This window comes from Marmota flaviventris, chromosome 3 (genome assembly GCF_047511675.1).
Source record: "Marmota flaviventris isolate mMarFla1 chromosome 3, mMarFla1.hap1, whole genome shotgun sequence".
NCBI lineage: Eukaryota > Metazoa > Chordata > Mammalia > Rodentia > Sciuridae > Marmota > Marmota flaviventris.
Window position 1 is genome coordinate 24,272,157 of NC_092500.1, and position 27,112 is coordinate 24,299,268.

At 31.6% G+C, this 27,112-nt stretch overlaps 1 protein-coding gene across 5 annotated transcripts in view; it reads left to right on the plus strand.

Moving 5' to 3' along the window:
• The window catches only part of Cdk17 (cyclin dependent kinase 17), a 105,602-nt gene extending 78,493 nt beyond the window's left edge, over window positions 1–27,109 (plus strand). For 4 of the 5 annotated variants that reach the window (XM_071609621.1, XM_071609620.1, XM_027951147.3 and 1 more), the window contains 13 exons: window positions 2,916–2,972; window positions 4,380–4,494; window positions 5,378–5,472; window positions 5,714–5,776; window positions 8,196–8,319; window positions 13,561–13,681; window positions 15,886–15,983; window positions 16,484–16,589; window positions 18,324–18,366; window positions 19,419–19,509; window positions 20,842–20,919; window positions 23,580–23,670; window positions 26,036–27,109. In XM_071609621.1, the coding sequence (XP_071465722.1) occupies window positions 2,916–2,972; window positions 4,380–4,494; window positions 5,378–5,472; window positions 5,714–5,776; window positions 8,196–8,319; window positions 13,561–13,681; window positions 15,886–15,983; window positions 16,484–16,589; window positions 18,324–18,366; window positions 19,419–19,509; window positions 20,842–20,919; window positions 23,580–23,641 (1,053 nt within the window). In that variant the 3' untranslated portion in view covers window positions 23,642–23,670; window positions 26,036–27,109. Of the gene's footprint in view, window positions 1–2,915; window positions 2,973–4,379; window positions 4,495–5,377; window positions 5,473–5,713; window positions 5,777–8,195; window positions 8,320–13,560; window positions 13,682–15,885; window positions 15,984–16,483; window positions 16,590–18,323; window positions 18,367–19,418; window positions 19,510–20,841; window positions 20,920–21,446; window positions 23,198–23,579; window positions 23,671–26,035 lie in introns of those variants that run through there. The other variant, XM_071609622.1, reaches the window with a different exon arrangement.
• Window positions 27,110–27,112: the final 3 nt, after the last annotated feature.

Consider the following 27,112-nt stretch of genomic DNA (forward strand, 5'->3'; position numbering starts at 1 on the left):
TCAAGTGAACTCATGAAAGTGGGAATCATCTGTCTTCTTCACTGTATGCTCAGCACCTAACATTGTGCTTGGTAAATGAATAAATGAGCTTTGTCCTCTGTCCTCTGAATAATTTCTGTAGGAGAGCATGTCAACAAGCTAGTCATTATATCTATTGTTAATCTTGTCATGTTCAGCAGATAAAAATGCAAGCAAATTTTTCTAAAAATTCCATTGAAAAATTCAGTAATTATAATAATTACTATTTAGATATTATTAAAATGGGGGGAGGATATTAGGGTTTATTTTACTTTTTGCATTAGGATCTGATAGTTCACTAATGTAACTGCCTTTTGTTTGAATTCTCTGCCTGCCTGCATGGGTGGAATTCAGTAGTGCTATTTGTATTATAGACTGATTATTCAAATTTAACTTCATAATTATTGTATGGTATTTATGTTCTTTTTTAGATATATACTTTTTTTCAGTTGACACACCATTTTACATATTTATGGTATATTGACATTTCAATACACGTACAAATTGTGATGATCAGATGAGAGTAATTGGCATATCTCTCTCCCCTTAAATATTCATTATTTCTCTTGTGTTGGGCACATTCAGAATTCTCTCTACTAGCTGAAATACACAGTTAATTATTGTTAACCAGTTACTTTTGTTTTTAAAAAACAGATTTTTTAGCATATTCTAATGTCATTAAATTTTATTCTCTGAGGAGTGCTGTAGTCTTAAATTTTTCATGTATCCTTTACAAGTTATTCCTTACATTATATATATATAAAACCTCTAAGGCATTTTCATCTTTAAAACCATTAATTTATAGTCAGTACACTATGTAATCTTTAAAGCAAACTTCATTGTTTTTGTCATGGTCACACTAGACCAAAGTGTATTTCATGTTAAGGGCTTACTAATATTCATTTAATATAAAGGAATGAATAAGAAAATTTCCCTACTACTGAAAAGAAAAAGTTTCTAGTTTACAGTCATATCTTCTTATATACTTCTCATTTTTATAGACAAAGACTATATATATATATATATTTTCCCCCTCAGGGATACTCATTGTTTTGTTCATAGTGGCTGATGTTTATTCTCAATATAGTGTCCCCCCCCCCAAGTAAAAGATGACACAAGACTTAAAATTCAAGGGGAAAGTGCAGTAGTTCCATATTTGTGAATTTAAACATCTGAATTCCAAATATAGGTATAAGAAAATAATGACATTCTATCATGGTTTTTGTTAACCTTGGTAATTAGCAGTTTTATATAAAGTGAAAAATTATTGGAATCAGGCTGTCATATACCAGAATGGGCTATTAGCCACATTTTCCATATTGAACTTCAAAACTTCATTTGTTTCTGGAAAGTGTTGTATCTTGTAGTTTTACCTCATTATTCTGCATAGTTATTGGCAGTAGAAAGCAAAAATTTAGTAAATACTGAGTTACATAAAAAACAGTACCTGGGTAGGTAGTATATGATGGTTCTAAATCTTCATTTTTCTAATTTAATGTTTTTCATGAAAAACATAGATAGATAGATAGATAGATAGATAGATAGATAGATAGATAGAAAAAACGGTTTAAAAAAAGGCAAAAAGAAGCAGTTCTTTAGTCATTGTAACAAAAGGATAAAAACAATTCCTTTGAGGGACCTCTTCTACTTTTGGCCATTCAACTTTTGAACAGTTTAACCTTTTGTCTGAAGTGATAAGTGATGCCAGGTCTAATCATTAAGTATCATTTTTAATTTATTTGAAAGCTCCAGAAAAATCGCATATTTGATTCTCTAGGGTTTGAGTATAGTGTAATATTTAATGATACTAATATAATTTGTATACCTGTGAAAACTGAAGTTATACATTATTTCCTTTTACTAGCTTTTTATTTAAGGACATTAGCATCATCTAAGAAGTGAATTTTTCTTTAGATTGTTATTGTCTTTTCTACTATTGCAAAGGGATTCTAGAAAACAATTTAAAGGAAATTCTTATTCTTGGCTACCATTTACTTTTTTAAAAAAATTCTGGTCTCTTAGTCCCTAATTTTCTACATATATATTGTTTTTCCAAATCTTTGGTATTAAGGTTGCTTATTTTGTATTAAAATATGTATTGGATATATTGGGTTTCCATGACACATTTGGGTATATTCCAACTACCTCGTTTATTGACTCCACACAAAAAAGCGCAAATGAGTTTAAGGTTTAAAAGCAAGGGTTTGAGAACTCACTTTTAAAGCTTTTGAGGGGATTGAGACTTATGTTGCTGCTTTTGTGTTTGCATTTTTTTCTTGATCCATAGTAGAATGTAATTTTCTGTTTTTTTTTCATTGCATTTTGATTGGAGAACCTGAAACAAATAGCATCTGTTGTTTTCCAAGTCTCCATAGGAATTCAAAGATTGGTTGGAAAATTATTATGTGATTTTGTTAAAAGGAAAATCAAATCATATTTTTTAAATAAGATTCTTTGGTAGCTTAAAATTTAAGTCTGTGGTATTTAAAAATCTGGGGTCTTGGGCTGAGTTGTGGCTCAGTGGTGGAACACTTCCCTGGCATATGTGAGGCCCTAGGTTCAATCCTTAGCATAGCATATAAATAAATAAATACATACATATTGACAACTAAAAATATTTAAAAAGAAAATTTGGGATCTTAAAATAGAACAAAATGTTCACAGCAGACCATTATACAATCCATACATAAGTTTAATTATGAATATTGATGCTTTAGATCCTTTCAGCATTTCAACATCAAATATATTTTGAAACTTGATAGATGTCCAATAGTTTGAATGTAACCAACCTTTTCTATTCTTAGACATTTTATATTTGGAGAGTTTTAGAAGTTAAGGGAAGAAATGAACTACAATTTTAAGAATAAATACTCAATTTATAATTGTTTTGCTTTCAGTCAGAAATTGGGTTTGGGAAAATGGAAACCTACATCAAATTGGAAAAGCTTGGAGAGGTAAGTTAATTCTTATTTTAAAAATGCAAGACTTCCTTTTTCATCCTCAAAGTCCTTTATTAGTGTATGATTTCGCCAACCTAGAAAATTGTGAATATGATTTTATAAAAGATTGTATCTTGCTTTGAAAAGGTAACCGAAAATTAGGAGGAATAAAACCCTAAATACTTGAAAGTATCCTCTTGAAAAGGTAACTGAAAATTAGGAGGAATAAAACCCTAAATACTTGAAAGTATCCTATCAGTTTGAGAGGAAATGAGCACTTTTTTTTTTTTTTTTAAGTTGTAGTTGGACACAATACCTTTATTTTATTTATATGTTATGCTGAGGATCGAACCCAGGGCCTTGCACATGCAAGGTGAGCGCTCTACCGCTGAGCTATAACCCCAGCCCAAGAAATGAGGATTTTTAATAGGCTTAAAATCTTTTATTGAAACACAAAGTATCGTGCTTTCTTGGTTAACAAAATGGGCATCTATTTGTTAGCCTCCTGAAAGTCTCCTGTCCGTACTGTTGTGGGAAATTGCATGAGTTCAAAATTCTGAAAAATAACTTTAGAAATAAAAACATTTAATTGAAGGATAAGGAAGTCTTAAAAATGTAGTTTTCTTGAACTTGTCACTACCTGTAATGCTAATTTAGAAACATTCTATCTTCCATAGTAAGAAAGGGCAAGAAAGTAATAAATAAATAAATAGTGAGAAACAATAAAGAAGTAATAAATAATAAATAGCAAAGAAGAAAATAATGGACTTAGTTGATAGGGAAGCTTCTTTTTTAAAAGGAGAGTTAATGTGCTAATGTGCAAAGATTTTGAAAAGTCTGGAAACATGGGTAAAACTTTTTTTTTATTTAACAGTATATTTTCATTTGATGTGCTCAGTGTCCCTCAGTTTTCATATACCATTAGAGGTAAAGCATCTTTGATTTTAAAACTGTTGATCCAAATATTAATTTGAAATAAAGTACAAAAAATGAATTAAATCTCTATATTTTTATACTTTTGAGACACTTTGTAAAAGGCGTTATATAATCACGGAAGCTGTGTGTATGGAACTCAAAGTTTTCTTTGCTATAAGAAAAACTAATATTGGACATTGTGGAGTTTTCTTTGCAAGATGGAATTCAACATGCTTAAATTTCAGAAATTCAGTTAATTTTTTTATTTTTTATTTTTTTTTTAAATATATTTTATTTACATTTTTTAGTTCTCGGCAGACACAACATATTTGTTTGTATGTGGTGCTGAGGATCGAACCCGGGCCGCACGCCTGCCAGGGGAGCGCGCTACCCTTGAGCCATATCCCCAGCCTCTCAGTTAATTTTTATTATCAGTTATTTTATAATTTTTTTATTGTTAGAATCTTAGGATACTCTTGACTTGTTCTTCAAAAATATATTTTATAGGGTACATATGCAACAGTATATAAAGGAAGAAGTAAACTGACAGAGAATTTGGTGGCATTAAAAGAGATCCGTTTGGAACATGAAGAAGGTGCACCCTGTACGGCTATAAGAGAAGGTATTTTTATATAAAACATTTTTAAACCAAAGTTGTATAAGAGTATATTTTTAATGAATAAAAGCAGATATCAAAATAATAGGTGACTGGAAAATATAATCAGACCATTAAAAAGTTATTTCTAAAACTAACATGTTCAGTAGAAAGAAATTAATTTTATTATTATATAATGAAATACTATGAAGTCATTAAAAGCATTGATATAGATAAATACCTGATAGGGAAATTTTACATATTGGTACATGGGGAACATGGTAACTAAATTAGCTGCATATATTAAATATAAGAAATAAATATACTGTATACATGTCATGATACCATTATATTTAAAAAGTGAATTTTTCAAAATTTGTTTGAGCCAGGCATAGTGGTATATGCCTTTAATCCCAGTGGTTCAAGAGGCTGAAGCAAATTCGCAGCCACCCTTAGCAACTTAGCAAGGATGTAAGCAACTTAGTTAGACCCTGTCTTAAAATAAAAATTATAAAAAAAGAAGGAGTCTGGGTATGTGTCTCAGGTTCAATCCCTGGTATCAAAGTAATAAATAAAGAGATGAATAAGGTTTGAGCAATGTGGAGGAAGAAAGCATATCTTTTATTCTATCCAAATTAACCTCAAAAAGTTAACATTAAAGAGAAGAACAGAAGATGGAGAGTTGTAATATTGGAGACGACTTCAGGTACTAAAATATCAAAACTCAAAACCATAAGAAAAGGAAAAGTTGATATCTTCAGTTTTTCTACCACTAATCCCCTTTGCAATTTACTGTTTTAGACTTAAGAGGATATTAAACACAGTTGGTTCATACATTAAATTTACTTCAAGTTTTTATAAAGACTGGCTTCCACAGACTAAATAATTGACTTTCTTTTCTGTTTTACAGTTTCACTCTTAAAGGATTTAAAACATGCAAATATAGTAACCTTACATGACATTGTTCACACAGATAAATCTTTGACTCTGGTCTTTGAGTATCTGGTAAGCATTTAAAAAAAAATCAGTATTTATTTTTACTTTCGTAATAGAAAATTAGACTTTTTTTTTAACAGTCCCAGAGATATTGTTGTTTATTTGTTGATATATAATTAGATTATGTGGTGCATTCTATATCTTTTCTTGAAAAACAATTTTCTTTAAAAAATTAAATACTATTAAGTGAATCAGCCATGCATCTTGAAAATTGTGTTATCATGTAGTAAAATGCTGGGGTTTTTTTCAGGATAAAGACCTAAAACAGTACATGGATGACTGTGGGAACATCATGAGTATGCACAATGTAAAGGTATGTTTATTGTGTAATTTTCAAGTATAAAGAAAGATGAGCTATATTGTGCAGTGAAATATACCAACCTTATAACCAATCTTCAGAATTTTCTGAATGGCATATTTACTCAACTTTTGTTTACTATATTATAGATTCTTAGGATCATATCTTTTTTGTAGAACTGGTTCATTTAAAAGTCTTTAAAAAAATTATTTTTGATATTTTCTTTCACATTGCAACTGATTATCCTACATGTAGAATATATCTGCAGGTATATTTTGCTTTCTGAAAAAAAAAAATTCAAATGTTTAAATACAGATGATGGGTATATTCTGCAAAAGGCCACCTTTAAATGGTAAACTCCCTCTAATATATTTAAAATGGCATTAAATTATAAAAATAACAACTCCTTTTCAGGGTTATGTATTATGAGAAAGGGTTATAAGTAAGGCCAGAAACATGTAGGTGTTGTGATTGCTTTGCTAGAAATAACTATCTGTATTGTCAGAAGGAATAGTTAAGATATTGTGCTTTTTTAGTACATCTAAAAATTCAAATAATGCTAGAGAAGTTTGCTGTAATAATCAGATCCAGAAGAAACCCAGAAGTTATTAGATAAATAAAAGTATTTGACATACTTGTGTTCTTAGAGACTTCCTTGTTCTTAGCAGTATACTTTAAATTGGCAAAGATTTATTTGTCCAAACTTCGTCAACAGTTTATTGGAACCTATTTTGAAAATAGACTTACTCATCTTGTGTGCTTGAGACCTTTCTAATTCTGTAGATAGTAACTTAGTAACTTTAAATGTACTTGTTTACTTTTTTCTTTTCTTTAAATAGTAAATTTGGTGAATATAAAGGAAAGCCAGTTTCTGTTACAAAAAGAGAGCTGGGAACATATGGCTAGCACATTGCTAAGAATTTTAGAACAAGGCTTTAAAAGTATTTCCATATACATTCCATGAAGATTGTTTTCATTATAGTTTACATTTTACTTTGCTAGGTGTTATAAATGCTATTTTTGTATATCTTCTTAGTTTTTTAAATTTTGTTTTTTTCTGCTTTTATAATAGCACTAATTTGGAAAGGAAGTAGTCTATAAGTATCATAATTTGACAGGTTTGAAACGTTTGTATCTTTTAAGTCAGGTCTAAATATTTTGAAAGTATTTTATTGGTTGTTAAAATTGCATTTAATGTTTTCCAAATGTAACAGGAATATATTGAAAGGTAGCTATGTTCACCACTATAACCCTAATGCAACCCAACAGGAGTATATTAAAATAGTAATTTTAGAGTTTTCAAAACACATACATGAATATGTGGAGTCTGAAGACTTTGCTGCTTAGAATTAATTCACGTCAGACATGATGGTGTATACCTACAACCTCAGCTACTTGGGAAACTGAAGTAGGAGAATTGCAAATTTGAGGCTAACTAACCTGGGCCATTTAGTGAGACCCTGTCTCAAAATTAAAAAGAGTCTGGGGCATAGCTCCATGGTAGAGTGCCCCCTGAGTTCAATCCCCCATACACCCCCTTCAACAAAAACAAAAAAACACCAAAGACATTCATGCCTTTATTCACCCAATGCCTTGACTTATTCTTGGTATTCAGATGCCATGTTTTTCATACAAGTGAACCAAAGGTACCTATTGAATCTTCTGTATTTAAGTTTTTTTTTTTTTTTTTTTTTTGCTAATCCCAGAAAATCAAGATGTGTTCCACATCTCTCTTTTCACCAAAATCCACAACAAAACCTGTACATTAGCCTTATAGGAATTGCTTTTTTCAGAGTCATTTAGAGCATTAGAGTGCATTACCCCTTTTTGAATCACAGCCAATTTTGAAGACTGAGTAGGAGGTGCTGAAAGTAAAGTATCCAGGAGGTGGGTGCTAAAAGCTGGTTAAATTATTTTTATAACCAGTAATTTGCCAGAGTATGCAGCCCTATTCTCTTTGATACCTGAGGCTTTATTTAAAGCCACCAATTTCCATTCCTTTTTTAAAGGTACTGACCCAGATCAGATTATTTGTTTGTTTGTTTGTTTTTTAAAGGAAGGGAATAAGTGCCTGGGGGTGATTGACATACCAGAATTTTATAATCAAACTGTAAGCTTTAGTAGTATAAGTTTGAGGATACATTTGTTTAGGCTGCTTTCTCTAATAAATGTGCTATTACTACTAAGACAAAATTTCATTATATTTACAATATTTTCATAGATACTGTTGACAAAAAAGATGCTTCAAATTGAACAATAAACTAAAATTCAGAAAACAACTCAAAATATAAAAGGCATTGTCCTTAAAATGATACAATTTCTTTTTTCTTTTACTATTCTAGACCAGTTGCTTTTGTGCTTACCATAGCTTATGCTAATACCAAAGTATGTCTCAATATCTGTAAAACTAATTTTTACTTATTTGCTTTTGTAGCTGTTTCTATACCAAATTCTACGTGGTTTAGCATATTGCCACAGAAGAAAGGTGTTGCATCGAGACTTGAAACCACAGAACCTCCTCATTAATGAAAAAGGAGAATTAAAGCTAGCAGATTTTGGTATGGAATGATGAAATGTTTATAAATACTTCCAGGTGATTATGTATGGAGAGATTGCAATAAATCACCAAGTCAGTCTTAAAGCAGGAGATGGAGTCATCTTTATTCAAAGGCCGGTAGGACACAAGCTGGCAGGACAAGGGCAGGCTTCTAGTCTACACTCCTCAACCCCTTCCAGGGATTAGAACAAATCTTTTGTAGTTCAAAACCACAAGTAAAGCATATTAGTACATTAATCATAAATGGCTTGTTGCTGTGATTCAAAACCATAAACAAAAATCATGAGATCTAAAATCATAAGCAGAGGGTGGGGGAGTGGATCAAAACAACCCTAATTGAATACAATTTAAAGAATGGTTACTAACAGCTAGACAAACATTCTCTGACATTTTAAGCAGTTAGGGTATTACACAAGTACAATGCATCAGAATGGCCATTTTGTGTTGCTAAATATGCTAAGCAACTGTTAGTGGGTACAGAGGCAGAGTTTTCCCATGGGAGAAGCATTTCTTACATGACATGAAGTCTCAGGGTAACATGGATCTGTTTGGTCATTGCCCATATAGCCTGGCCCATAACAGTTAGGTTTAAAAGAATCTAACTCTTGTCACAATGTGTTATCACTTTCCTGTAACTTTGGAAATTTTCTCTGTAGCCCACTGATCCATATTTGACAGAATTTTGTGGGTGGTTCATGTTGGTTTGTTAGCAACAAATACTTAGAGGTGTCTCAGGTGTGGCCCATTGACCCCAGGTTCCTGAAACCCTTTCAGGGAGTATCCAAAGGTAACGTATATTATCAAAAGTACACTAAATGTTATTTGCTTTTTTGCTCTATCTTAATATTTGCGCTGTTGATCCAGAAGCAATAAGGATAAAACTGCTATTTCCTTAGTATATGTTCAGGCATTGCCACCTAAGTATGTCATTGTGTTTTTCGCCACTGCATATTCTTAGAGAACAATATCAGTTACACTTAAAATATTTTGCCAAGCAGTAAAATTTATTGATTTGATTAAATTTCTATCCTTGAGTACATGACTGTTTAATATTTTTGTATTTTGTATGTGTGATGAAATAGAAATATTAAAAACACATGTGCTGCACACAGAAATTCTATAGTTATCTCAAGGAAAAGTTTTTGTGGGATTTTTTTGGTACAAGCCTAACTAGCCCTTTTTTTCCAAGGAACACCATTTTTACTTCAGAAAATGACTAACAAACGAGTTATTCAGACTTTTTCTTGAAAATGAGTGAAGTAAGCCTGTCACTTCAAGGAAATCCACTGCGAATATTTCTTGCCAATAGTAAAATTCAGGTTTTTAAATAAAAATTAGATTTTGAAAATTTGGTTCTGCTACTTTAAGCTTTAATAGCTTTCCACTGCTTAGAAACTTTTCTGATAAGATCAGTGTTGATATTAACAAATAGGATTTTTTTATTTTGAAGAAATATATAAACATTTTAACCCATAACTCAAGAACTAATGTTTTTCCAGTTACTGGCACCTTATGTTATAGAATCATGCATGGTAAAAGATTAATTTAAAATACAAGACAGACCAGTGAATTTTAACAAAGGTATGAATAGTTCATTGATATAATTTCAGTTACCATACAACCTTGAAGAAACAATTTAATCTAATGTATGAAAGAACTCTATCTATAATGATCAGAAAAAACTATTAAAATGTTCCTCCTTTTTCTAAAAACTTCATATCTGTGTAAGATTTTATTTTCTTCCTATACCTATATAAATTATGATATATTGTAATATGTAATAAAGCAACATATCATAACAGATAGAATGCAAAAGCAAATATAGAATCCAGCTGTCTTCTATCAAAATAGACTTGTTTTATTTTGGAAAAAATTTTCATGAAAATGTTATTTGTGCTAACATTGTGAGGTATTTTTTAGTGAGTAAATGTTTTAATTTTCTCATCTTTTATGGCATATATCAGCAATTATCTATATAAGTAAAAATATTTGGGGTCCTGAATAATTTTTAAGAGTATAAAATGAGAATTTAGAAAACACCTTTCAGATATGAAAAATTGTGCTCTATATGTGTAATAAGAATTATAATGCATTTTGCTGTCATATATAAAATGAAAAAAAAAAAAAAAAAAGGAATAAACTGAAAAGAAAAAGAAAACACCTGAAAGGGTTTGCCTTTATGTGCTTACCACCATGACTGCATTTATTATATGCTCAATAATTTAATTGGTAGTTATTTACTTATATCATTTTAGCTCATCTGATTTTAAGGAATTTGAAAGTAAAACAAAATTACATGTTCTTTTTGCATTTAGTAAATTGTTTCTACTAGGAAAAAAAAAGAAATTTGTAGAGTAGCTTTGAAATTTTTATGTTACCCTCAAAATACTTAGATAGAACTTAGTTTTTAAAAACCCATGTAGTTTTCCAAAATTACATTTTTAATTTTTCATAAATTATTATAGTAGTTTCAGTTTTGGAAAATTTCACTAAATTTTATGAGTGTTTCAAGTTATTACTCAGATTAAAAATTTACTTATTAAATGGTAATTTCTATACTCAGTATTTTGCTATTTGTTTGAAAGGTAAATTTCTATTCCGATTTCCTTCCTTAAAACGGAAATGAGTGAGCCATCTATGTTTAAACAAAAAATTACAAGTTATTTGCATATACTTGCATAGATTATACAGTCTCTTTTTGAACCATAGTTTATGCTGTTATTTCCCTTTTAATTGTTCTCACCCCTCCTTCCTCCTCCTTTCTTTGTCAAGCTGCATTTACTGCTCTTTGTCCTCAATCCCAAAATGTATGGCAGTAACAGAGAAACCATGCTTGAATATTTGAAATGCAAAAGGAATGTCAAGGACCATCAAAAATCTACTTTTATCTGGGAATATTCTGAGTGCTTTAAATTTTGCCTCTAACTTCTTCAAAGCAAGCAAAGCAAATTTTATCTTCACATAGGCCAGTAAGAAATTCTGATTACTGCCAGGCACAGTGATGCATGCCTCCCAGTGGTTTGGGAGGCTAAGACAGGCTGATTACAAGTTCAAGACCAGCCTCAGCAAGTTAGCAAAGCCCTTAAGCAAATTAGCAAGATCCTGTCTTAAAATAATAGCTCAGTTGCAAAGCGCCCCTAGGTTAACTCTCCAGTAACAACAAAAAAAAAAAAAAAAGAGAGAGAGAGAGAGAAAGAAAAGAAATTCTGATTACTCCATGAAATAATACAGTCAACTTTGTCTCTGTTACTTTTGTTATCTGTTTATTTTATTGCATGGTAAATACACTTGGAGCTTCAAGTAAGGGTCAATTAAGTTTGAGTATTTGTTCTGTAAGTTGTTCTTAATCTTTCTGAAAATCATACCTTTTTTTCGTGACCAGTGAAATTCAGAGGTCTAGGAATTATAATGTAGTCATTTCCATTAATGATAAAAAGTGGCTTGTATAATATCATGTGACTTTTATAATTAGTTTGAGAGTTGCTTATTTCATTTTCATGCCAATACTGAAATTCTGATTTTAAAACAGGAACCTATTTGGACAAGCATGCTAGTAGTTCATGATCTTCTCAGGAGCAGGAGAGTAAAAGTATTGGGAGAACTATAACTGGCAACTTTCCAGAATGGTGTGCTATAGGATAAGCAAATTTATAGCTCTGTCCTTTGCCTCCTTGTAACCCATTCTTAGCATCTGAAAGTTGCCCTCCATCTTACTAATTACCAAAAATTATAGAAAAATTATTTGTTGGACTTATTTCTCAAAGTTGGGAGATTAAGAGCAAAATTTATAATTAATAAAATGGTGTCAGCATTGTTCCAGTTATACCTGTTAGCCATTATTCTAAACCAAAATAGTGTGTTGCCTCATTATTTAACTTTCTAGTATTATTTATGAGATTTTTATCCAATTTAATAATACTCTTGATATTTTTTATATTTGATATTTTAATCAGATATATAAACTTATATATAATAGAAATCTCAGCCTAAAAATGAATTTTCTCTTGTTTGAAATAAAATATATGGTAAAAATAAATTTATTTTCTTAAGATACCTTTCAAAATTGCTGCTTCTTTAAGTGATCAAAATTTAGAGGCTTTAAGAGATGATAATAACTCTAGTACTAATGACAAATAAAATTGGGAACTCTAGTCTTTTTTTTTTTTTTTTTTAAGAGTGGGAGAGAGAGGAGAGAGAGAGAGAGAGAGGAGAATTTTTTAATATTTATTTTTTAGTTCTCGGCGGACACAACATCTTTGTTTGTATATGGTGCTGAGGATCGAACCTGGGCCGCACGCATGCCAAGCGAGCGCGCTACCGCTTGAGCCACATCCCCAGCCCTCTAGTCTTCATTTCTGGATAATTAGTGGATTCCATATTAAATTGGCAAAGGGATAGCAAATGTTTTGCATCGTTTACAGCAATTAGTAATACTCAAAAGCAATGAGGTCTCTCTCAGTCTAAAATTATCTATATAACATAAAGTGTACAGAAAACATTGTAATTTGTTCTATGGAAACCTTTTCTGAATGGATTTCTGCAAGGAAATTGTCAGTAAACTCAACTGGACTATAAATGATTTGGATTTTTAATAAAAAATGGTACAGCAAATGAATGTTAGAATTAGGTTAAAAGGTGATAAAAACTTATAATTGTGACAAGTAAAATTATGTCTCATTGTCATTGACCTATTTTGGATTAATTTAATTTCTGCTAGAAAATAATTTTGGCACCATGATTCATGGACAAATAGAAAATATCTTTTTTTTTTTTAAGAGAGAGAGACAATTTTTTAATATTTATTTTTCAATTTTCGGTGGACACAACATCTTTATTTCATTTTTATGTGGTGCTGAGGATCGAACCCAGCACCCCGCGCATGCCAGGCGATTGCGTTACCGCTTGAGTCACATCCCCAGCCCAAGGGAAAATATCTTTAGCTTAGGATAAGATAAGCTAAACATCTAGACATTATACCAGTGCATTCACCACATACAATTAAATAAAAATCTGTGGTCTCAGAATTATTATATTTAGTTTAATTAGATAATGATATTCTCACTGAAGACCCCATGTATCCAAAATTCATAAAACCAATTTTGTTGAAGCTTCAAGTAGCTATGGAGTAGCCATTTTAGTATCTTTGTGAATGGAGTCATGGTGAACATAGGGACTAAGAAATCCATTATATTCTTAATGGATTTTAGTATATTTAATTCTTTGTTTTCTTTTCCCTATGAAGGACTAGCCAGAGCCAAGTCAGTTCCCACAAAGACCTACTCAAATGAAGTTGTCACACTATGGTATCGGCCACCTGATGTGCTTCTTGGTTCCTCAGAGTACTCAACACAGATTGACATGTGGTAAATATGTATAGATAAAACATTATTGCCATTTACAATTTTGAAATAATGTAGCTGATAACACAGGGCAATGCTAATTGATGGTGATTTTTAAAGAGCCACAGCATAAGCAGTGAATAATTGTTCTGGCAAGGTAGCAAGATTATCTAAATTTAAATACCAATTTTACCAACTACAACAATTACATTATCTAAATTACTGACCTGTGCCTTAGTTTCTACATTTAAGGAAATGGGAACAGTTAACAATAACTACTTTAAAGCTCTGCAGATAATGGTAAGACCAAATTAGCTAACACATTAAAAAAAGGGAAAAGAACATTCAGAAGAGTGTTGACACATAGTAATTTAAAACAAAATTATTTTTATCATCATTTAACATTCATCAAAATCTACCAGTTTTAAGTTGTTCTAAAAGCAATAATCAAAACATTGTAGCCATCTTTCTTACACATCACCTTGATTGTGACACTCCTCTATTCAAATACCTTTGTGGCCAGTGCATTAATCTATAGATTAATCTAAGTTCACTTCTTAATCCAGTATTTAAAGATTTCCATAAAATGTTTGTGAACTACTTTTTCCAACTATTTCAGACTATTTCTCAATATAGATATTCCCTTTTAACTAAATGGCCTACTCACTATACCTCAAAATAACCTGGGTTTCCCCATCTTTGCTTTTTGTGTTCATATCAGTTCACCCATCTTGTGTGCCTACTCTACTGCTCTAACCAGGGCTTGTGCCTCATAACCTTCAAAACACAGCTTTTCATAAATCCTTTCCTGAATACAACCTAGCCTCTTGATGCAATTTCTTCCTCTGAATGGTGATTGCGTTTATTTTAAGTATTCTTTGTGTACTAAATCATATACTTGTATTGTTGTCTTGAGCAGTTTTATAAAATCTTGTTTTGTATAACATTTTTCTCTTTTTAAAATCCCAATAAAATGCATAAATAAAATTTTCCATTTTAACCAATTTTCAGACATTAAGTACATTTACATCATTGTCCAACTATCCCCATCTTCAGAACTTTTTTCATCTTGCAAAATTGAAACACTGTACTCATTAAACAACTTCCTATTCCACTTCTTTCTCCAGTCCCTGAAAATTATCATTCTTTTTGTCTCAGAAATTAACAAAGTACCTCATATGAATGGAATTATACAGTATTTGTCTTTTGTGACTGACTTATTTAAACTTATTTCACTTAGTGTAATGTCTTTAAGGTTCATCCATGTTGCAGCATGTGTCACAAACATATTTTTCATACATTGTACATATTTGTCACATTTTGTTTATTGATTCATTTGAGTTGCTTCCGTATTTTAACTTTGTAAATAATGCTACTGTGAATGTGGTGGTACAAATATCTGTTCAAAATCTTGCTTTCATTTCTTTTGGGTATACATCTGGGAGTAGAATTGCTGGATCATGTAGTAATTCTATTTTTAACTTTTTGAGGAACTACTGTACAGTTTTCCATATCAATCATAGCATTTTACTTTCTTTATAACATTTTAATATTTAACATTAAATTTTACATACTTTTATTATATTTACTAGGTTGTAAGATTTTAGTGGAAGGACTGTGTCACACAGCTGTGTTCACACAGCTCCTAGATAATAGTGACTGTTCATTGAGCCTTCCAAGTCTTTCTCTTCTTTACACACACACTCCACCCTGCATCTACATATTCTACCTCTGCTTCCTGCATTAAAAAGTCTTGTATTATTTGCTTCCCTTTTTCCCTATGACCTTATTCCTTAGCTCAGGCCACCATTATCTCCCAGATTACATAACAATCTCTTCATTTGTTTTTCCTCCTTCCTGTCTTGCCCCTTTTAGTGCATGGTCACACTATAGCTGATTCAATGAGAAAATAGTTCAAGCACTTAAAGTTTCAAACACATAGGAAGCATTCATTCACTATTAGTTATTATATTATTCCTTGAGGATCAGGCATAGGAGAGCTAGACATTTTAAGTTTAAAAAATGAATTAGCTTTATGAGCCATATGGATTTTGAGATGAATAGGGTAAACGTTAAATTAGTTGGATCTAAAAAATATCTCCGCAGGAGGTTTTCTAGCAGGCTAATACAAAATCCTCCAGAGAGGCATTCTTTAAGGAAAAAATTCTTGTGCTTCATAGTATGTAAATGGATTGTTAATTTTTTCCTCTCTATGATGTATTTTAAAGGGGTGTCGGATGCATTTTCTTTGAAATGGCTTCTGGAAGACCTCTGTTTCCAGGATCAACTGTGGAAGATGAACTGCACTTAATTTTCCGACTACTAGGTAATAGGAGAAGTCTTTTTCCAATGATTTACACCTGCAATTGACTAGCTAGATTAAACTGTATCTCTAAAAAAGTATTTTTTAAAATATATTACTGAGACTCATCTAAATAGCTGTTATGTTTAAGAATTACAGTTAGCTTAATTATTATAGAGAGATCTTGCTAACTTCTTTTATGTACAGAGTTTCATCTTTGCAATAAAGATTCTTTGAAAGAGTAGAAGTATTATTGAAAATTGACCTTCAGTGTATTATTAAGGAATATTTCTAGCTTAGGTGGTGTCATCTGGATAGAAAAATGGCCAGACATCATAATATTCACAGTATCATTACACAGTCCAAAAATAAGCCCATAAGTATTTACTATTTCCATCATTTTAATTTCAGTTTAAATAAATTATCTAATAAATGTAAAATGTTCTCTGAGGCACTTTCTTAGTTTTGCATATATATAATTTCTATATATTATTTATAAATATATAATTTTTTTTTAAATTTAGGAACTCCATCTCAGGAAACTTGGCCAGGTGTTTCTTCAAGTGATGAATTCAAGAACTACAACTTTCCAAAATATAAACCACAGCCTCTAATTAACCATGCACCCAGGTATTTTTTTTTTTAAGTGAAAAGGGGAGAAACTATATGATTCTTTTTAACTGTTGGAAGTATTTCCCACAATAAAAGTTCCAGACAAATATGTAATACACACAATTCTTAAATATTTTGGGATCTAGTGTAATTAAATTTCCCCCTTCTTTTTGTCATACTAATTTTATAATTCAGTGACCAAAAATAAGTAAAATATGAAATAGTATTGAGCTATAAATAAAATAAATATAAAACATATGTATTAGAATTCTAGAGTTTATCTAAATAGCTTCTTTTCCCAGAAGAAACATTAATTAATGCCTTATTTGGTACCATAAAAATCATGATAAAATTTTTGTTTTGCTTTCTATTTAATTGTTCTCTATTTACTCACAAAACATCTAAATATTAAAGTAAAATCTTGACTCCAATGTAAGATGACCCATCAGTATTTTGATCATCATTACTGGCATAATTTGTACTTGAAGAATATAAACTCTTTGACTCTTAAGCAAAATGAATGCCCCTAATGTTAGCAGTACAGTTGAAGTTTCTTCTCACACCTACCTCCAGATCAGTCCAGAACTATTTTTAAGTATTTCCATGTACTGATATTCTTATTGTGGTCTTTATTAATGAAGTTTTATGAAGTTACTATGGCACATTAAAATATCTAGCTGTTATTTTCAGCTAGACTTTCTTAGGAAGAATAGCAATATATGCTGGGCTTTTTAGTGTCTCTCCAAAGTAGTGTAAATCCTATTTTGGTCATACACACACACACACACACACACACATGTATATGTGTATATGTGTATATGTGCGTATGTATGCGGGGGACCAGGGGATGTCGAGAGAGAGTATGCCTGTGGTAATGTTCAGTGTAGAAGGTTGAAGGCCTGTGAAGCAGATTGTCCATGAACTTAGCACCTAGCTTGTTTGTGCCTAGGGTCTTCTGGGTATGTGCCAGAGTAGCAAACTACTGAGGACTAGAGGAGTCTTGAGAATGTCTGGGCTCCAATATCCATAGGAACCATTTAGAACACTCAGGGGAGAATATTTCTTTCAATTGTACTTTTATCAGCGAAAGGCAGTGTTAGATTAGAACCTGTGATTTCTGATCAAGAGATAATCCCATTAAAATAATTCCTAACTCCACTACTGGTTATATTAATTTCATAACTATAATAAGCTTTCTTTATTAACTGTTGGCTTGGTGTTCTTTATTAATGAAGTTTTATGGCACCTTTAAATGCCAGCAGTTCAATACCATCCCATACCCAGTGCTGTAAAAATTTATTGAATGACTTGTCTCTGTGTTTATTTTGAACCACACTGATATATAGTTTGGGGGGTCACTGTTTCTGTGTTTTTACCCATGTGATAGGAAAATGATGCTCTTGTATACTTTCCTTCACTGCAATACTATGAGAATTGATGTAATCCTTTGTTTTGACACAGAATAAATAAATAAATAATAAATAAATAAAATAAATAATAAATAACTCAACAGCTTTAATAATTTTTTCTTGAACATTGAAAATTTGAATTGAAGTTATTTATGTATGTTTTCTTCCATGACAAGATAAGCCTCTTCAGACTAAAACAGATTTGAGTGTATTTGAACTCAACAAGAGTATCTGTTTTAGGGCAGTTAAACTTAGCAAACAAAAATACTTGGGAAATAGTTTTATTTGAAAGGTGTCTATCAGCTAAGATAAAAGTTACCAAGTTTTTTATTGTTCTATCTAGGTTAGACTCTGAAGGAATTGAGTTGATAACAAAATTTCTACAGGTAAGTCACATCTTATTTTGTAATTGTTAAATGAGTAGTTCAGCCACAGTTTCCTCATGTGAGAATGATATTATAATGATTGTTTGTGGTAGTGTCTAGCATGTTTCAAGAACGGGCTTAAGTTAAACATACACACACATAAACGTGTATGTGTGTGTGTGTGTGTATAAATCTATATCCATATGTGTGTGTGTGTGTATATATACACACACACATATAATATATATATATTACATGTTTTCTCTTAATGAAGGGTCTGGGCCTCATTATGACCAAGAACAGTCTGAGGTAGTCAGCTGCTGGCATTGATCAATTCTGTCAAGGCAGTGTTCTCTGCAATTTATGATCTCTTTTGTTCTCTTTTTCCTTATACTTACTACCTTTCAGGATGCTGCAGCTCCAGATACCACTCATATTTCCTCCAAAGCAGGAAGAAGAGGGAGGATAAGGGTGGTACCAGCCATATTAACCGTCTTATATCTTGAAAGCAAAGGCTTTCAGGTAGAAACCCCTGAAAGGCTTCTTCCCAAGTCTCATTGGCCAAAACAATAATTATAAAAGAGAGGCTGGGAATTGGGGAGCGAGATTGTCATAATTAGCCTAAACTTAGAAACAATCATGATTCATGATCCATCTGTCATTTATCAAGGAAAAAGGGGCAATGGATATTGGATAGGTAATTGAGACTGTCTGCCATAAAGACATTGAGTGTATTTTCCCTGGTCCTTTGTTATTCATGAAGAAAAGTAAAAGCAAATAGTTGAATATTTTAATTTTTCATCACTTCAGAAATTACAGGAATCTAAAGTTTTACTTAAGATCCAGACTTATCTTGAAAATGTAGAACTGAGATATAATTATTACTATATAATCTCAACAGCAATTCAAATTTGAGTGTATCTGGAGTACTCCAAATCAGTACTTGAAAAACAGTCATCATATTAACACAATCAAGATTTTTAAAAAATCTCTAAATACTAATTTTTCCTTTTCCAACTTTTTATAGTAATTAAGAGTAAAAGTTAATGAAGCAGTTCTTTGCTTTTTCACAGTATGAATCTAAGAAAAGGGTTTCAGCAGAAGAGGCCATGAAGCATGTATACTTTCGAAGTCTGGGCCCAAGAATACATGCTTTACCAGAAAGTAAGAAAATCCTTTTATATCCATTTGTCCAGTGTTGGGAAATGAGATGGATTAGAGGTTGCTAATTTTTAGAGATTGTTGCTGATTTTTAAATCTAAACATAGGTCATTTTCAAATTAGATCAAAATTTCTTAAAGAAAGGAGCCACTATACAGTTTTCCAAATCAATCATATTATTTTCCTTTCTGGATAACACTTTAATATATATTGTCACTATTCTGTAAGAAACTAAGAAACCAATAATACTTACGTATGGGTCATCAATCTTATTGGATTTAATTTGAAATATACCATCTATGATGGCATCCATAGGCCTAATGTAGCTTCAATTCAGTTATTAAGAGTGAATGATACATAAGATAGTTTACTTATGAAAGTACCTGCTTTAAGATATAAAGATGATTTTCCTTTCTAGGGATCACTCTGACTTTATTATCACTATGACAAGGATCAGTGTATTATCTGTCATTAAAATAACACATTTCCAATGCCTAAAGTAACTCCTCAGTTTTATTTGTGGATATTCTTTTTAAAAAATAGCCCATATTTTACTTTAAAAATGGAGTAAGGTAAGTGAGGAATTAGGAGAATTTGGGAACTGAGCTATGAAAAGCTTTCATTAATTCCCCATTCTCATTTACTAGACAATAGTGATTCACTAAGATTTACATAGCAATCAATATGCTAATTGAATAAGAAATCCTTAAGACTTTTTACTTAGCACTTATAAGATTGTTAAACATAAGACTACTTTCTGACAGAGATTGGAAATGAGATATGAATTACAGGTGACTTTTTAAAAAAAGTTTACATTTCATTATTAATACCAGATTTCATTTTGAGGTAAGTAGTACAAACCTACCTGTTCCATGTTTTTACCTAAAAATCTGAAGGTAGTTTGAGGACCTGATACTTTTATGCCATCATGAGATAGTGTTAAAGGACAATATTACTGGATATTTATATACTAAGAACCTGGAAATGCATTTTAATGAGGTCTCCCAACCTAGTAAATTTTGGAACAGATAACATAGGTTTTTGTCAGAGAAACACCTGCTTACACGGTACTTTAAATCAGAGTTGGGGGAAGAAGGGTTCTGAAAAGGAATTACTTCCTTTGGTTTCCTCCTGAAAATAGATTAAAAAAAGGCAAATCTTTGAGCAGGGTTATAGTAAGTGCAGTATAAATGTTTATTGGATTTAATTTGAAATATAAATATTTCAAATATAGTGGAATCACTATATAGTTTTCAAACACTTTTCTATGGCTGGATTGTATATGTTTCTAATAATGTTGACCTTCATCTAATGACTTTTGTCTGTACATTTTAGGCGTGTCAATATTCAGTTTGAAAGAGATTCAGTTGCAAAAGGACCCCGGTTTTCGAAATTCTTCTTACCCAGAGACAGGTGTGTTTGTCATAAACCATTTCACATGTCGATCATGAATTTTTGTGTGGACCAAGTTTTTGGTTTATAAATTGATCAGTAAAATTATTGATGTAAAAACCAATGTACAGTGCATTCCACAACTGTGTATGTTTAGCATTGCACGTACTCACTTTTCTGTATGATGTGGGCAGCTCAGTAAATCTTCAGAGAGAAATCTGACTCAGTCAAGTCAGGGATCCTGAAAGCTGCAGATGGCACAAGACCTTTTACAAGTAACCTGGCTTGATCACTGCACACGCCATCCCTGTACCTGAGGCAGAAGACACATCTTGTGCTTTCCTAGTCATCAGGTTCATCACTTCGAAGCATAGAAGCTGTAGACTGACCCCCGTCAACAAAAGGGTCATTTAAGACAGTGCTGATCACTCTTACCATGGAATAGTAGCTTTTGCTGGTGGGAACATTAACTTCTTAGAGTCACCAAATACTGTATGTGGGATAAAACTGAACCTTGAACTGCCTCATAAAATGACTTTATATTTTAGGACATGGGAAGAACAGAAGACAGAGCATGCTCTTTTAAGTCTGATAACATGGTTTCAAGCCCAGCCCCCAGCCTTTCTTAACCAATCAAGGACTCAGATTTGAAGGCAATTTTTTTCTTTTGGTGGACTTGGAATCTCCGTATGTCTACACTGTCCTCTTCACAGTGGAGTCTTTTTATTTCAGACCTACAGATTGTTTTTTATATTTGTTGTCACAGTGTGACAATTTTTTTGTACAGTCGGTTTTAAGGTCTTCTCTGCCATTAGAGCCAGTAGGTTACAGCTATTGATGTAACTGTAGCTGCAATTTTTGTGCAGGACTGAGAAACACAGTGCATTATTTATTGCGGAATCATTGCTGCTAAATAACTACTGTCTGTTTATTTAACACAACAGTTGAATGCCTGAAGAAGTTGCAGTGGCTTTATTATATGTGAATGCATCTGTTTCTCCTCACAAGTTGTTTTACTGCTGCATTTTTTGTTTGTTTTTAAAATTAAACTGCAGTGTTTCCTGAAATGTATATTTAGCTTTGCTTAACAGTAAAATAAGTGAGCCATGTTGAACATTCTTAAGTTTGTGCTACATAATTTCTTACGGAACATTGGCAAATAGAGTAGCTAAGAGATTGATAAGCACATTATGTTTAGGAGAGCATGTGACAGAAGTTGATTCAATCAAGTGAATACCTGATATTTTGGGGTTTTTACATTAAATACCAATAAATTAAAGCACCAAAATTATTTATTTTATCTATTTCTCATTTTAGAAATGTCTACTACATATTACTGGATATTTATATACTAATATACTTAACTGTTTTACATTGTGCTTTAATTTTAGTTAAAACTTAACCACATAAGTCTATTCTGAGATGAAAGGTATTGCTCATTTTCTTAAATACATTTATTAGAAACTAGGATGATACTTCACTGGGGAACAATTTTTTTTTCATTTGGGGGCTGTGTGTTTCAATAACATTCACTTGGAATCAGCTAAATATTGTAATATGTCTTTGAAATGAGCCATGAGAAATAACAATTGAGAGAAATGAGAACTTGGAGGATTGTGATAAAAAGCATTGAAAGGAATTATCTGTTTATCAGAGATATTAAATATTACAGTTTTAATTATGCATCTCCTTGAACATCATAAACACATTTTGGTGTTGGTAACAGTGTTTTTAAACCTTTGTGTTCACTTTTAAGGACTATTGTTTATTGCATCTTACAAACTAAATCTTAATTGGTATATTTTGAAATGGTCATGTAAATTTTGCCTTATATATCATGAAAATAGTCATAACTTAATTTTTTCCTGACATTCACTGTAAAACATTCAGGGGTCCTACCATTTCTGTTCAGGAAATCTTGTAGTTTATTGTTGTTATTTAACAGTATTAAGTGAGTTTTGTATATTTCATTTTAACTTTATTTGTGAATAGTGATTGTGGCATGTTTGGGGTTGTTATTTTAATATTTTATGATACTGAAATTTTCATTTAAAAAATTTTTCTGGAAGAAACAGATTTCATGTGTAATGGTAAATATTGGACCACTACTGCTTTTCACATTTGTAAATTGGTTTTATGTTAAACCCTGTAGCCTAACAAACTGCTGTTATTTCTAACTGACAGACATGTATTAATATTGTACTTTGCAGGTTATAAATATTATGTGGAAATTCCTCCATTTTGTTTTGAAATTTGTAATAACAAAATCTCCATGTTGTATAAAATGTGATTTTGTTGAGTCACAGTTTTTTCTTTGGGAAGAAGTCTGTGCAAGATCATTTTCTTTAATGGTTCCTTTGTAAGATCATGAAGTCTCCTTGCCAAAAGAGATAGCTGCTTTATATTAGTGCTGGCATAATCTCTACTGTAATTTTATATAACAGCACTCTTAAATTTTCCATTTCATAGGATATATATTTGGTTTGTTGCAGTTTTGGCCTATGGTTATCTGTGTTTGAATCTTACATACTAAAGGTGAAGAAATACATCCAGTTATTACATAAAATTCTTGGTCATTGGAAGTTGTAGGGATGTTTCTTCACTTTGCTGAGGAATTTGGCAATCAAACAAGTGTTTGTGGGGTTGTTTTTATTGTTTATTGGTACTTGAACATCATTCAGGTCCTGAAAACTGCTGTGAAGAGAATTCAAACTCAGAAATATTGAACCTTGAATACTTGTGAATCCTCTTAAACTGACAAGGTTCTTAAAGGTAAGAGAAAATGTCTCCTCTGTATCCTTTCCAAGTTGTGATGGTAACACACACTGAATCTATCACTCTAGGTAAATAGAGTGGCTATACTCTGATGTTTTATCAACTTAGGTTTGAAACACTACTTATTATCATGCTATAGTTATCTATCTTTTTGAATTAGAACAATTCATATAGGTATTTTTCTTTACATTTTTATGATGTTTAAGTGGCAATATTTTAACAGCTAGCAAGTGTACAATTCAATGGCATTAATTACATTCACAAAGTTGTACGACATTTGTCATTATTTCCATAATTTTTCATCATCCCAAAGAGAAATTGAAGTCATTTTTAACCCCTGGCCCTCCGTCCCCAGCCCTAATAACTTTAGTCTACTTTCTTTTTCTATGACTTTGCTTATTTTAGATAGTTTAAGAGGAATCATACCATAATTGTCTTTCATGTCTGGCTTATTTCTTTTGGCATGTTTTTATGGTTCATCCATTCATCCATGTTAAGCATAAATCCAAACTTCATTTCTTTTTGTGATTGAATAATACTCTATTATGAGTATATTCATTTTCTTTATCCATTCATCTATTGATGGACACTGCCTTTTAGCTATTGTGGATAATGCTGATATGAACATTGGTGTACAAACATCTATTCAAGTCCCTGTTTTAAATTCTTTGGGGTATAATACATATACCCAGAAGTGGAATAAAATGCTATATTTAATTTTTTGTGGAGTTGCCAGACTGTTTTCTGTAGAATCTGTACTATTTTATATTTCCAGTAATAATATATAAGGATTTCAGTTTCTCTTCATCCTCACTAATACTTGTCATTGTCCCTTTTTATTATTATATTCATCCTGATAGGTGTGAGGTAGTATCCCATTGTAACTTACATTTACCTAATGATTAATGATGTTGAGCATCTTTTTATGTGTTTTTTGGCCATTTGTATATATGTTTTAAAGAAGTATGTTTAAATACTTTAGCTATTTTAAAAGTAGGGTTGTCTTTTTGTTGTTGAGTTGTTAGAATTCTTTATGGATTCGGGACATCATAACATTACAAGTTATGTTACTTGTAATTATTTCCTCTTATTCTGGGGGTTTCTTTCACTTTCTTGAAGGTACCCTGGTGATGCACAAAAGTTATTAATTTTAAATAAGTCTAATTTTTTTAAATTTTTGCCTATGATTTTGGTGCCATATTTAAGAAATTATTACCAGTTTCCCCAGATTATAAATATTTGACCCTATATTTTCTTTTAAGGTGTTTATATTTTTAGCTCTTATATTTAGGGTCTTAATCCATTTTGTATGTGTATAAAGTTAGGGTCCACCTTTTTTTGGGGGGGGGTACTAGGAATTGAACCCAGGGCACTTTACCACTGAGCCTCATCCCCAGCTCCTTTTTTATATCTTAAAGACAGGGTCTCGCTGAGTTGCTTAGGGCCTTTTACTAAGCTTCTGAGGCTGGCTTTGAACTCACTATCCTCCTGCCTCAGCCTCCCAAGTCATTGGGATTATAGGCGTGCACCTCCATGCCCAGCTCAACTTCATCTTTTGAACATGATATCCATTTTTTTTCCATAACCATTTGCTGAGAAGACTGTCCTTTTCCATTGAATGATTTTGAACACCCTTGTCAAAAAATAGTAGACCATGGATGTAAGGGTTTATTTATGGGCTCTCAGTTCTATTTCATTAGTCTGGGTGTCTGTTTGTTTGTCCATACAGATAGTACCAGAGTTTTTATTTCACCAGCCTTTTAGTAAGTTTTGAAATCAGGAAGTATGGATTCTCTGAATTTGTTCTTCTTTGTCAAGATTGTTTTAGTTATCCTGGGTCCCTTGAAATTCAAAATGAATATTGGAATGAAATTTTCTGTCTATCCTTAAATAGTAAAAATGACAGAAAATACCATTGGGATTATGATAAGGATTGCATTGAATTTGAATCTGTAGTATTTGGGTACTATTATCTTAACAATGTTAAGTTTTCCAGGCCATGAAAATGTGCTATCTTTACATTTGTTTACGTTGATTTCTTTGAGCAACATTTTACAGTTTTAGTGAACAAGTCTTCTGTCTCATTGATTAAATTTAGTCCTAAGTATTTTATTGGTTTTGATGCTATTGTAGGTGGAATTGTTTTCTTAATTTGTTTTTGGAATTTTTTATTGCTCGCATATAGAAATACAATTTTTTTGTGTTTTGATTTTTTATCTTCCAATTTTGCTGTATTTGTTTATTAACTCACAGACTTTGTGGATTCTTTAGGGTTTGGTACATTGAAAATTATGTCATCTGCAAGGAGAGATGGTTAACTTCTTACTTTCTAATGTGGATTCCTTTTCTTTTTCTTGTCTAGGACTTAAAAAAGAGGATGTCCTTGACTTGTTCCTGATCTTAGGAAAAAAGCTTTCACTTTTCATCATTGATTGTGCCATTAGCTGTGGCTTTCTGTACGTGGCCTTTAACAGGTTGAGGAAGTTTCCTTCTGTTCCTAGTGTACTGAATATTTTTATTGTGAAGGAGTATTGAGCTTTTTCAGTTGAAATGATCATGTTTTCTTAACTGTTTCTGTGTATTACCTTGATTGATTTTCATATGTTAAACCACTCTTACATTCCTGGAGAAAGTCCCACTTGGTTGTAATATATACTAGTTGAGTATCCCATATGAAAATGCTCAGGATGCAAGTGTTTCAGATTTCAGAGCTGTATGAATTTTGGAATATTTGTGTAAGCTTTACTAGTTGATCATCCTTAATCCAAAAGTTGGCTATCTGAAATGCTTTGAAATCCAAAATCTTTGTAGCATCATTGCTCAAAAAGTTTCAGATTTCAAATCATTTTAGGTTTTTGGATTGGGAATGTAATGTGATTGGGCTTATAATGCTTTTGACGTGCTGTTAAATTCAATTTGTTATTTTTGTTGAGGATTTTTGCCTTTCTTTACAAGGGTTATGACCTGTAGCTTTCTTTTCTTGTAGAATCTGTCTAGCTTTGATATCAGGGTATTGCTGGCATTATAGAATGAAGTGTTCTCTCCAATTTTTTGGAATAGTTTGAGGGTTTGCATTAATTCTTTAAATATTTGTTAGAATACCAGTGAAGTAATCTGGTTCTAGGCTTTTCTTTATTGGGGCATTCTGCTAATGATATAATCCCCTTTCTTATAATAGTTCTTTTCAGATGTTTATCTCTTCTTCAATCAGTTTTGGTAGTTTGTGTGTTTCTAGGAATTTATCCATTTTATCTTTGTTATTCAAACTTGTTGGTATACAGTTGTTCATGGTATTCTCCCCTCATTCTTTTATTTCTGTACATTCAGCAGTAATGTGTCTCTTTCATTTCTAATTTTAGTAATTTGAATCTTTTTTCCCCATCGGTCCAATTTAGTTTTATCACTTTTGTTGATCTAATAAAAAGAACCAACTTTTGGT